At 27.1% G+C, this 12,754-nt stretch overlaps 3 protein-coding genes across 5 annotated transcripts; 2 read left to right on the top strand and 1 right to left on the bottom strand.

Annotated features, from left to right (window-relative positions):
• Nucleotides 1-140: 140 nt before the first annotated feature.
• Nucleotides 141-6,404, top strand: LOC126902782 (histone-lysine N-methyltransferase SETDB1-like). 2 transcript variants are annotated; one of them, XM_050680387.1, is made up of 5 exons: nucleotides 141-334; nucleotides 1,115-1,293; nucleotides 1,360-2,168; nucleotides 3,071-4,629; nucleotides 5,840-6,404. In XM_050680387.1, exons 2-5 carry the CDS (start codon nucleotides 1,147-1,149, stop codon nucleotides 6,274-6,276), a joined length of 2,952 nt encoding a protein of 983 aa, XP_050536344.1. In that variant the 5' UTR covers nucleotides 141-334; nucleotides 1,115-1,146; the 3' UTR covers nucleotides 6,277-6,404. The 2 variants fall into 2 exon arrangements, with proteins under 2 accessions (XP_050536344.1, XP_050536343.1); XM_050680386.1 differs by lacking the exon at nucleotides 141-334 and adding an exon at nucleotides 915-1,057.
• Nucleotides 6,315-9,080, bottom strand: LOC126902785 (protein Asterix). Its single transcript, XM_050680391.1, has 4 exons — nucleotides 8,890-9,080; nucleotides 8,697-8,814; nucleotides 7,095-7,192; nucleotides 6,315-6,540 (listed from the first exon to the last, which is right to left on the bottom strand). The coding sequence occupies exons 1-4, from the start codon at nucleotides 8,937-8,939 to the stop codon at nucleotides 6,459-6,461; spliced, it is 348 nt and encodes a 115-aa protein (XP_050536348.1). The 5' UTR covers nucleotides 8,940-9,080; the 3' UTR covers nucleotides 6,315-6,458.
• Nucleotides 9,055-12,501, top strand: LOC126902783 (alanine--tRNA ligase, cytoplasmic-like). 2 transcript variants are annotated; one of them, XM_050680388.1, is made up of 2 exons: nucleotides 9,055-9,202; nucleotides 9,465-12,501. In XM_050680388.1, the coding sequence occupies exon 2, from the start codon at nucleotides 9,495-9,497 to the stop codon at nucleotides 12,363-12,365; it is 2,871 nt and encodes a 956-aa protein (XP_050536345.1). In that variant the 5' UTR covers nucleotides 9,055-9,202; nucleotides 9,465-9,494; the 3' UTR covers nucleotides 12,366-12,501. The 2 variants fall into 2 exon arrangements, with proteins under 2 accessions (XP_050536345.1, XP_050536346.1); XM_050680389.1 differs by lacking the exon at nucleotides 9,055-9,202 and adding an exon at nucleotides 9,237-9,354.
• The last annotated feature ends 253 nt before the right edge of the window (nucleotides 12,502-12,754 follow it).

Raw genomic sequence — 12,754 nt, forward strand, 5'->3', positions numbered from 1 at the left:
CGTTTTAAAATTTCATAATGTGTACAGAAGTACAACGCAGCTGTTAACCAAGTTCCCCACCGCGTAATGACGATTGTTGGAGCTAATGGTATATGAGAGGCTTCAGTTTTAAACATATTTACTAGATATGTGCATTTACGAAATATTTTTTTACATTAGCCACCAAATTGTCAATATTTTCGAATTGAAAACGAATTTCTTCAGCTACACGATTGTGCTAAACAATTGATATGAATCATTTTTGTATAAAAAGATTGAATTCGAGCAGACTATTTCATGTACGGCGCGGCATCAGTTACAAACAATAAGACATCGTCCTACTGTATTAATTTTGGTATGGTATAATCCAAAAGGCCTCTAAAGAAATAAGCACAATCTACAGATTCGCATTAAATCGTTTTTTGATAGTGATTTTAATCACTTTTAAATCTAGTAATCTATTTCTACTATGCCTCATTTCAAGTGTACTGGTTTTTTTTCTTAGTTGACTATAGAATTATTAATTTTTAACGAAGAAAAAAAATCTTTTGTTTTCCTCATATTTTTTGTATGTTACACATATAAAGACGAGTCTCTCACATCCGTGAGGCTATTTAAATGAATATTTGTTGGAGATACCCCATTGTGGTTTAATTACTACAGTTTAAATAGCGATAAATAAAAAAAAATTATATGCTGATATAATTTAACTTAATACAACTTATAAAACAACTTAAAGGGTTTCTTGTAAATACTTAAATTGTATATGTTATATATAAATAATAATCAACATGTATATATTATATATATGTTGTTTATTATTTATCTCTAATATAATATAAACTCTAATACTACCCTTATAACTAAAGCGGTAAATGGTAACTAGTATTTGGTATGTGATTTAAACCAATTTAGATAAGAACCCGGCGCTAGAATAATGAATGTTGGCCGATAACTGGAAATATTAAAGTGTTGAAAGTGATTGTCGAATCATATCTTAATTTATTTCAATTATAAATACATGGAAATGATAAATGTTTTTATTATATTTTAAATACTATTATGCTCTTTAACCTAAGTATTAGCTATTTAAATACTTCAGTTGTTACCTTATGTTAAAACTAGAAAATTATAGGTATTCCACATAAAAGGAAAAAGTGATGCAGCATGGCGTCCATTAAAAAGAATCGAACTTCTTTATGTGATAAACAAGTTAATTGTGTAAATAGACGATGTAAATCGGGCGAAGGGCTTTCAAAAGCAATAGAATTAGTTTGCAGTTATTATCATGTTGAATATAAACCTAACAGAGAAGTAATTATCTTTACATAATAAAATAATGTAATAAATAACTTGGATTGAATGTGCATATGTTTTTAGGTATGTGTAATATGTTTAAAGAAATGTTTAAAACATTTCAAAAACTTGGAAACTAAAATGAAAGCAGGTGAATGCATAATGGATGGTCATTTCCCAAATTATGATTCATATTGTGTTATTGAATCTGATGATGAAGATGAAACATTGAATTCCTTAAGTAATAATTATTTTCCATCCAAAGATATAGTTTCTGGAGTTAATGCTGCCTTAGACTTATATTTTGAAATGAACGAAGAAATTATAAATGATCAAATTGTAAAGTGCAATAATTATATAAATAAATCAGTGCATGATTGTACTACTAAGGTAAATTATCTAGAAAATATGGCTGCAGAATTAGAAAATGAAATAGCATTTTTAAGAAATGAGCTATACAAGCCGTATCAACCTATAACTAGTCAAGTTTGTCATATTGACGTTATTGATGATTTGAAAAAAAATGATAAAGATATTATTGCTGTAAACAGAACTATTTGTAGTGTACCAGCAGACCTACCTAATGAAGGTCCACTTCAATATCCGCATATTAAAGAAGGAGAAGTTGTATATGCTATGAAGTTTACCTTAATACAGCCTTGGTATAAATGTAAAATAAAATCAGTTGTTAGTGATGATTATGTGCATGCAAAGTTTGAAGATGAGGAAAAATTATTGCCCAATAAAGCTATAGCTTCTTTTGATGAAAACCCAGTACGTTTCCCCGTAGGAAGTAGAGTTATCTCTAAATTTACTGATCAAGATTCTACAAATTGTGATTATTATTATGCTGGAGTTATTGCTGAACCACCTAATCTTATTAATCAATTTAGGTAAGAACCTTAGATATTTTTGTAATCAGTTTATCATATACCACTTAATTATTCATAAAATTAATACAATATAGGAAAAAAAAATTTGATTTTTTTTTAGTTGCATTTATTTCTTGATTTATTAGCTAATAATAACTTTTTAGAATCATCCCTTATAACTTAAAGAAATGTCAACTTTATTTTTTTTTAATGGTAACATACATATTTAACTAGCTTATAAAATACAAAATAATCAAATTAAGGAAATGACTTGTCGATAACAACTTTTTTACCAGTATTTCAGAAGTTATAAACAATTTAAAGTAATGACTGGGTGTTACTATTTTTATCACTAGCTATTTTCCTGCCGTACTCTTTATCCCGCCTATGTATAAAAATGAAATAACATCCAAAGTACTGGTCTAAAAGTTGTTATTGACTAGTCATTTTCTTAACACTCCCATACATTATAAGAGATAATCCAAAAAAGTATTTATAGTTGATAAATTTAAAAATACATGTATTTTTTTTTAGAGTAATTGAGTAATTTATGATAAACTGATCACTTTGTAAAAGGGCAAAAGTCATATATATATATATATATAAAATTTGTTGGAAAACGAGTTTTTTGCATTTTATTTTTATTGATATCATTTAGCATTTAAAACTAGCCTGTTAGTATTATGCTGTTAAATGTATAAAATAATTAATTTACATTTCTATTTTGATAAGAATCTACACATTGATAATTTATATGCATTAAAATAAAATTTAAAGAGATATTTCAGTACTTTTTTTTTCTGAAAAATTCTTTATTCAAATAAAATTAGATTTAATTAAAGTTTATATTTTTATAACAATATATAATTTATAATTTATTGATTTTCAAATAAATTGATAAATAATTATGTTTTTGTCTTTAGATATATGGTGTTTTTTGATGATGGTTATGTTCAATACAGACAGCATAAAGATATACGTTTAATAAGACATAAGTGTTCTCAAGTATGGAATGATGTTCATCAAGATTCTAAAGAATTTATATATCAGTACTTAAAAAAATATCCAGAACGCCAAATGGTTCGTTTAAATAAAAAACATTTTGTCCGAGCTGAAAATCAAAATCAATGGTTGTTAGCAAAAGTACTGGAAGTAGATGCTTCTTTAGTTAAATTATATTTTATGGACACCAAAAAAAGTGAATGGATGTATAGAGGCTCTTCAAGATTATGGAATATTTTTGAGCAACAAACAAAATCTGAGAAAGGTATTCGTGTTAGACAATCTGGTTTAGCATACCTAAACAAACCTTTTGTTGAGTACACTAGTATTGAGGAAGATACAAACAATATAGTTAAAAGTGTAGCTCGAAAAAGTACTACTAAAAGTTCAACAACTCAATGTGATGAAGAAGTTAAATCTGGAAAAAATCAAGATATTTTTAAAATTACTAATCTTTTATTGCCTGCAAGTATCCCACACCCAAAAACATTTATTGTCCATAATTGCAATTTTTCATGCATTAAGTGGACTGAATATGATTACAACAAAACAAAGTTAATAAGTATGTTAGCTACTCCTCTTTATTTTGGTTTTGTAAGGTATATTGCACATTTTAACAGCACCCAAAAGTGTGTTATGTACAAAACACCGTGTGGTCGTACTATCAGAAACATGAAAGAAATGCATGATTATCTTTTATCTACTAAGAGTAAAATGACTGTTGATCAATTTGATTTTAATAGTTGGGTTAACCCTCTAGTAGAATTTAAAGTTTTAAAATCAATTAAGTTTCTTCATGATTTGTCTGGAGGGAAAGAATTTAGGCCAATAACCTGTGTTAATAATATTAATCATAAAATACCCCCCAATATGGATTATATAACTGAAAGACGTGCTAAAACTGGTGTTAACCTTAATGTTGAAAGCAGTTTCTTATGTGGATGTGACTGTACTGACAATTGTCAAGATAAGTCTAAGTGTGCTTGTTGGCAGATGACAATTGATGGTCAGAAGATTTTACCAAATCTGTATAAAGATCCCAATATTGGTTATAATTACAGGCGATTGCCAGAACGAGTTCTTACAGGAATTTACGAGTGTAATAAAACTTGTAAATGCTCCAGTACTTGTATAAATCGTGTGGTTCAAAATCCTCTTTCACAAAAGTTACAATTATTTGCAACTGAAAAAAAAGGTTGGGGTGTGAGATGCTTAAATGATATTCCCCAAGGAAGTTTTATATGTATATATGTGGGTAATTTACTTACTGAATCTGATGCTAATGAAGGAGGAAAAAATTATGGAGATGAATATTTAGCAGAATTAGATTACATTGAAGTAGTAGAAAAAATCAAAGAAGACTATGAAAGTGATGTACCTAACAGTGATGCAGAAAGTGAAAGCAAAACCACAGATGATGATGAAAGTTATGCATCAATAGGAATAGCTTCATCTGATGAAGAATTTCAAACCACAACGGGTAATACTATTTAATAATTTGAATATTACTATCAATGGAGAGGTGGCATTTAAAATAATAAACATTTGTTTATCTTATTAGTATAACAAAAGTTCTATAAATTTACAAAATAATACAATTTTTAACACGCTTATATTAGTTTCATATAATTATATATATTACATGTTGTTTGTTATTTGTAACTCTCAACGCGACACGTGTTATTATTCTCGCGTATTCCGTTGTCTATGACCTTGAGACTAGACTGTTGTAATGCATTCACCCCACGGCGGCAACACTATTCCTATATAATTTTATTTTTGGTTTTCGTACCCTTACAAGCGTGTGCATCATCAATATTATATATATAAACAAATTTTTATTGTTTATTATTAGATATAAACATTTAAAGATTCAAATTTTTTTGAGTTAATATACGTGTATAATACACAAGGGATTACAAATACAGGTAGCTAATTGGTTTTTTATGACGATATTCGCAGGTTTATAGCCTTTATTATCAATGGTCATAAGACACATTGTTGTGAGTTTTTAAACACACTAACTGGCAATACAGAAATTATATCTATTGATAGTCATAATTTACAATAAACACTCCGTGACTGTGACAGAAATGTTATAAAAACTAAAAAGTAAAAAATAAATATAGTTTAAAAAAACTGAAAAACGCCCTTTTAAAGCATATCGAACTAAAAAGTTAAAAATAAGCTTAAAACAATAATGAACGAAAAATACTAGAATTATTGTGAAAAAAAGCGTGGGGGCTTTGTGCTATATTTTTCGTATATTGAGCGTCCGACGCTTTTTTTTTCACAATAATATTAGTATTTTTCGTTCATTATTGTTTTAAGGTCATTTTTAAAATTATTTTTAACTTTTTAGTTCGATATGCTTAAAAAGCGTGTTTTTCAGTTTTTTTTAACTATTTTATTACACCAATATTTCATTTTTACAGAATTGTAATTAGTGTAAAAAAGACTAATCAATTGGAAAAAAAAATTGTGAGAAATTAACTACATTTATGGCTTAAAACTGAAAAACAGTTTTTTAAGCTATATTTTTTATGACATAGAGTACTTTATTACTATTAGTTTTTATTTAAAAAAACCATGTTTTATCAAGTTGTATAAATTTTAGCAAAAAATTTTTTTTAAATGTCATCAATAATACAACACATTCTGATTATTTTATATTATTATTTTTTTTTTAGAAGATGAATACAGTGTATCTAATATTATATCAAGATTGCGTAAACGAAAAACAAAGACTGACAATACCAAAACAAAAAAAGATGGTAGTCATGTTCCTTCTAAATTAAATGCAATTGCAATGGAGAATAATCGTTTGCCTCCAAAATCTATTCGTGATTATTATGGTGATAATGAGAGCGTTTATATAATGGATGCAAAGAGTAGTGGTAACATTGGGCGTTACTTAAACCATTCATGTAATCCAAATACATTTGTACAAAATGTTTTTGTTGATACACATGATCTTCGATTTCCATGGGTGTCTTTTTTCGCATTACATTATATACCTGCAGGTTCAGAACTTACTTGGGATTACAGTTATGAAATAGGTAGTGTTCCAGGAAAAGTAATGAAATGTCATTGCGAATCAGCTTATTGTAGAGGACGATTATTATGAGCGGACATTTTTTTTTATTGATAAATTATTATATTAAAAATTTTTGTATACATTTTAATAATTTTAAGATCCATATAAAATATTTATTTGTGAACAATTTAAATAATAAATATAAATATGAAATAACATTAATACAATTAAAATAAAGCGAATAATAAACCTTATAACCAATAAAGATTTGGTTAACCAAAATTTGTTGACCAGGGTGGAATCATAGGCTGTGGATTTTGTAAGTAAGACATTACAATTGCAGACATAGAAAGCCTGTAAAAAAATTAGACATCAATATTTTCAAATAATTACAAATATTTCTTTTTTCATTATATTTATTATTAATTAAGAAAGTATATTGTTTGGTTGACTTTATCTTACTATGTATCATCTAATATATGATAAGTTTGTATAATATATAGTTTGTTAAATTCAGCTTAATTTGAACACATATAAGAAGCTTTTCTTTGAAAACAAAAAACATAGAAGCTAATTTTCCTTAAGGTAACATCTTTAGATTCGATTTTTGATAAAAAGTAATTGAAAAATTACAAAACTAATTTATCCAAATGATAATAGTCATTAATTTATGGATGATAAAAGGTTGTAAGTTCTAACTCTTCTTTAAATTAATGATTAAATATTTAAATAAGTTAAATTTAGGTTTATAAGATAAATAATTTTAGATAAGATACAAAACTCTTAAACGCATAAATTTATTAAATAAAATATATTTAACAAATGTATTTATAATTTTCTATGATTTTTTTAGATAAAATAAGCAATTCATTTTCATAAAAAGAAACAATTATTAAAATAATACTTACATAAAGCTACTAAATATTTGTTTATTATCATCGGAGGCTTTTGAATTGGCAAAACTTATACAAGAACAGAACATTGCACACCAAGCAGCCCATTTAAACTAAAATTAAATTAAAAAACTTTTCATAGTTAATCCTACAGTAATAGGTAATAATTTGTTTACATATCATAAATCTAACTTGTAATTTTTAATTTCATTAAATATATATACTGTTTACTGTTATAAAATGTGACTTAACATGAAATACTATGTTGAAAATCACATAATACTAAAATAATGATTTATAATCTTATAAATGATATAATAGATAATTATTTTAGTTTTAAATATATTATAATATTATAGGTTGAAAATAAAAAGAATAACTTTTTTGAGGAAGTATTTCTCTTAAAAAAAATTAATAGAAATCTATTAATTTTGGTATAAATCAATAAATTATTTTAAGTTTTATATACACAAAAATTCTCATTATAAATTGAAAATAGTTACTTTAACTTAAAAAAAAAAAATCCAACACAGTAGGGTCAAAGCACAGTGAGGACGTGACATAGTTTTGTCAAGTATAATGATATCTGATAGAGATTGAAATCTCTAACATAAAAAACACTTTGATGCAAATCTGTAGATGGTGTTTAATTAAAAAAAATTGATGGATTATTCCAAAAGCTATATGATCTCCTATTTCCTTATTTATATTCTGATTTAAACTTTATGATTTATAATTGTAATATATGAATAAATATATTTATAATATACAAATATTTAAAGGGAAATTGTTTTAATTTAAAAAAAAAAGTATGTTGAATGAAAGAGGTATATAAATATTATTTCTCATATAAAAACTATTGATCCATACACTTTTCAATAAGTTAAAGCTTTATAAATTTTAAAATGTAAAAAATATAATCCAGAATTTTCACACAAAAATAGCATTTGGTAACTATTTTCACTGTGAAGACAAAATTAAGTCCGAAATTTTTTTTTCCATAATTAAGTAATTTACATAAGCTTTACTTTAAGGTATATATAAAAGTATCAGTATTTCCGCAACACTTTCAAAAGTTAAGTTGAAAAAGTTATCATTTTGAATCCCCCTTGTGGGCAGATAAAGGGTCAGATTTATAAAAAAAATATATCAAATGATAGGTAATGACATTGTGCAACTACAAAAAAATTATATTGATTTGGATATTTTTAAGAGATATGGCAGTTTTTAGTAAAAAAAATTGGAAAAATGTCAAAAAATAGCGATTTTTCAATTTGTAATTTTTTTTGAGATTTCCCTCATTTACGGGGAATGAGGGAATTTTTTTCAAGTTTGAGAGTTATGTCTTCGACTAGGTACGATTTGTGATATTTTGACGTACGGTTGAAAGAAATTGGTTCGGTGAGAGCTGAGAAAAAGTGGTAAAATCTATTAGTTTCACATCGAAGTTAATAGATGTAAAGACTCTAAATATATTGTATAATTAGAAAGATTAAGAGATCATATAGAGTATACAGTATTAAAAGGAAAATACCTGGCAATTTTTAAATTCATTATAACTATTCTCTCTAATTTTTTAAAGGATTAAAATTGTAATCGAGATAAGTTTTATCTTACTTTCATTAATAATCCACACATACTTAAAATCATACCAAGTATGTTCATATAATCAGATGTTAAATCTTCACCAGGTGTCAATGCTTGTGAATCATTGTTTACTAATCGTGGTTTGTATCTATTAAAAAAATTATGCATAGAAATACTTCGTAAATAGATAAATTTTTGTAATGTTTATTATGTTAAAATTTACCTATGTTCTCTATCTGGTCTCCTTGGATCAGTTGAATGATTAGAATACATTTTGATAACTAATAAGTAAATTTCAATAAATAATTTATAAAAATATAATTTTAATGTATAGTTTTATGTCTTAGATTCAATGTGAGAAACTAGTATAAATCTTTCTGCTATCCGTAAATAAACCATACTGAGTATCCAACACCTTTATAATGATGGTTTATCTATAATATTAAGGAGGGTTCATTGATAACGACGTAGTGAAAGACTGCAAATAAATTGTTGGATTGTTGTGAGTGGGGTTATAATGTGTTACCACAGATAAGGTAAAACTTTTTATATAATTTTTTGATATTACTATCACTTTCTTATTTTCAAGTGAACACGTTGCTTTGACGCAACGTTTCATATACCTGTAACTTCAACAGTTATAAGAGTTGTTATTAATTATTACTTAAATCTGTATTATCGTGTAACAGTTAGTTTATATATATATATATATATTTTATTATTTAAATATTAATAGTAAAAAAAATATTTATGCTGTTACTATTTAATCGTTTAATTCATACATTTTTTTATTTTTAGAATTGTTTTGTGAGTTAACTTAAATAACAAATGGCTCCTACAGCTAAAGAAATAAGAGAAAGGTATATTCAATTTTTCATTGATAAAAAAAGTCATGAATATATTCATTCTTCATCTGTTGTGCCATTGGATGACCCTACATTATTATTTGCTAATGCTGGAATGAACCAATTCAAACCTATATTTTTAGGCACAGTTGATCCTTCATCAGACATGGCAAAATGGTTACGAGTAGTCAATACTCAAAAATGTATACGTGCTGGTGGAAAACATAATGATTTAGATGATGTTGGTAAAGATGTTTACCATCATACATTTTTTGAGATGCTTGGAAATTGGTCTTTTGGTGATTATTTTAAGACAGAAATATGTCAATGGGCTTGGGAGTTTTTAACTCAAGAATTTAAACTATCTCCAGATCGGTTATATGTAACTTATTTTGGTGGCGATAAGAAAGCTGAACTTGAACCTGACTTGGAGTGTAAAAATATTTGGCTTAATTTAGGGTTACCAGAAAGTCATATAATTCCAGGTAATATGAAAGATAACTTTTGGGAAATGGGAGAGACTGGTCCTTGTGGTCCTTGTTCAGAAATACATTATGATCGTATTGGAAATAGATTGGCTGCTGATTTAGTTAATCAAGATGACCCTGATGTTTTAGAAATTTGGAATCTTGTATTTATGCAATTTAATCGTGAAAAAGATGGAACATTAAAAAATTTACCCAAAAAGCACATTGATTGTGGTATGGGATTTGAACGTCTTGTTTCAGTTATTCAGGATAAGCGCTCTAATTATGATACTGATATATTTCAGCCATTATTTACAGCTATTCAGAGTGGGACTAATGCAGCTCCTTATGAAGGTAAAGTAGGCATAGAGGATAAAGATCAGAAAGATATGGCTTATAGAGTGCTTGCTGATCATGCCAGGACCTTAACTATTGCATTGTCTGATGGAGGTCGTCCAGATAATACAGGTCGAGGCTATGTGTTAAGACGTATTCTTAGACGAGCTGTACGCTATGCTACAGAAAAATTAAATGCTAAACCTGGTTTCTTTGCTTCACTTGTTCAAGTTGTTGTAGATATTTTGGGGGATACATTTCCAGAGTTATTTAAAGATCCACAAATGATAGTTGATATAATTAATGAAGAAGAAGAACAATTTTTAAGAACATTGTCTCGAGGTCGTAACCTTTTAAATAGAACGATTTCAAAACTTACTGAAAAAGTTATTCCTGGAGAAGTTGCTTGGAAATTATATGATACTTATGGTTTCCCAGTTGATTTAACACATTTAATGGTTGAAGAAAAAGGATTTTCTATTGACATGAAAGCATATGAGGAAGCAAAAAAAAAAGCACAGATAATCAGTCAAAATAAAGCAGGTGACAACAAAGAAATTGTTTCATTAGATGTTCACTCAATTGCAGAATTACAAAACAAAGGTGTACCATCAACTGATGATTCGCCTAAGTATAATTATAGAGCTGTGTCTGATGGACCAAGTGCTGAATATAGTTTTGATACCTGTTCATCAACAATTTTGAGCATAAGAAATAATAATGGGTTTGTTCATGAAGTAGGTGCATTGCAAGAATGTGGCATATTATTAGATAAAACATGTTTTTATGCAGAACAAGGAGGTCAAATATATGATGAAGGATCTGTGATCAAAGATGAAGACACTGAATTTTATGTTAAAAATGTACAGGTTCGTGCTGGATATATTTTACACATAGGAATTTTAGAAAGTGGGTTATTAAAAATTGGAGACAAAGTAACTTTGAAAATTGAAGAAAAAAGAAGAAGACTAGTTATGAATAATCATACAGCTACACATACTCTTAATCATACTCTTCGTGTTGTTTTAGGAGAGAATTCAAATCAAAAAGGATCACTAGTTGCTCCTGATAGATTACGTTTTGATTTCACTAACAAATCTGCTATGACAGTAGATCAAGTTGCTCAAGTTGAGAAATTAACTAATATTGTTATTGATCGTAATGATATTGTATATGCTAAAATATCACCCTTAAATGATGCTAAAAATATTAAAGGATTACGTGCCATGTTTGATGAAACTTATCCAGATCCTGTCCGAGTGGTTTCAGTTGGTGTATCTATTGAAAAATTACTCTCAGAACCACAAGGATCAGCAGGACTAGAAACTTCTGTAGAATTTTGTGGAGGAACTCATTTACATAAAACAGGGCATATGGAACGCTTTGTTATAATTACTGAAGAAGCTATAGCTAAAGGTATTCGTAGAATTGTAGCTCTTACTGGCTCAGAAGCTACTAAAGCTTTCAATAGAGGAGAAGAGTTGAAAAAACAAATAATGAAACTCAGCTCTAAAGACTCAAATTTATCAAAATCTATAACTGAAGCTCAAGATAAATTAAGTAAATCTGTTATACCCTATTGGTTAAAAGAAGAATTAAGACATGTGTTGTCAACACTGAAAAAAGGTATTGCTGATGAAGAACGTAAACGTCAAGCATTTGTTGCTGCAGAAATTGTAGAAAAAGTAAAAGATAAAATTAATTCTGAATCAAATAAAAATGTGATTGTTTGCAAATTAGATGCTGGATCCAACACAAAAGCATTAGACACTGCCATAAAACAAATCAAAACTAACATGCCAGATATTGCTATTATGTTGATTTCTGAAGATAAATCTTGTAATAAAATATTTTGTCATTGTGCAGTTTCTAAAGATCTAAATACCAAAGGACTTAAGGCAAATGAGTGGGTAACAAAAGTTGCTGCTTCAATTAATGGAAGAGGTGGTGGTAAGGCAGACTCAGCTCAAGCATCTGGTGCAAGTATTAAAAATGTAGAAGAACTTGTAAAAATAGCTGAAGAATTTGCAGGATTATCATTAAGTAACTAATGGCTATCATTAAATTACTAAATACTTAAAACATTATTAAATTTGTCTAAGATTTCAAAAGATGTTTATTATTATTTAAGTATCTAATTTAATAAATTGTTTACTACTTCTTTAAATAAATTATTTTAGTTTTGCATTTATTGTTTTCATCCAAATTCAATCATAATTTTTAACAAATGTAATTTTTTTATGTTGTTAAAAATCTATATTGATAACTAATGAAAAAACAGTAACATATGTATTAAATTACACTGGGTATACTCAAAATATATTTCATTGGCTTAAAGTAATAAAATTAGTTTTATGAATAAATTTGTGTTTCTATTATCTTATAGAAATACTATATAATGGCAACACTAGCAACACTACAATGATGTCCAAATCAAAAA

Source organism: Daktulosphaira vitifoliae, unplaced genomic scaffold (genome assembly GCF_025091365.1).
Source record: "Daktulosphaira vitifoliae isolate Bord-2020 unplaced genomic scaffold, ASM2509136v1 Scaffold_3, whole genome shotgun sequence".
Lineage (NCBI taxonomy): Eukaryota > Metazoa > Arthropoda > Insecta > Hemiptera > Phylloxeridae > Daktulosphaira > Daktulosphaira vitifoliae.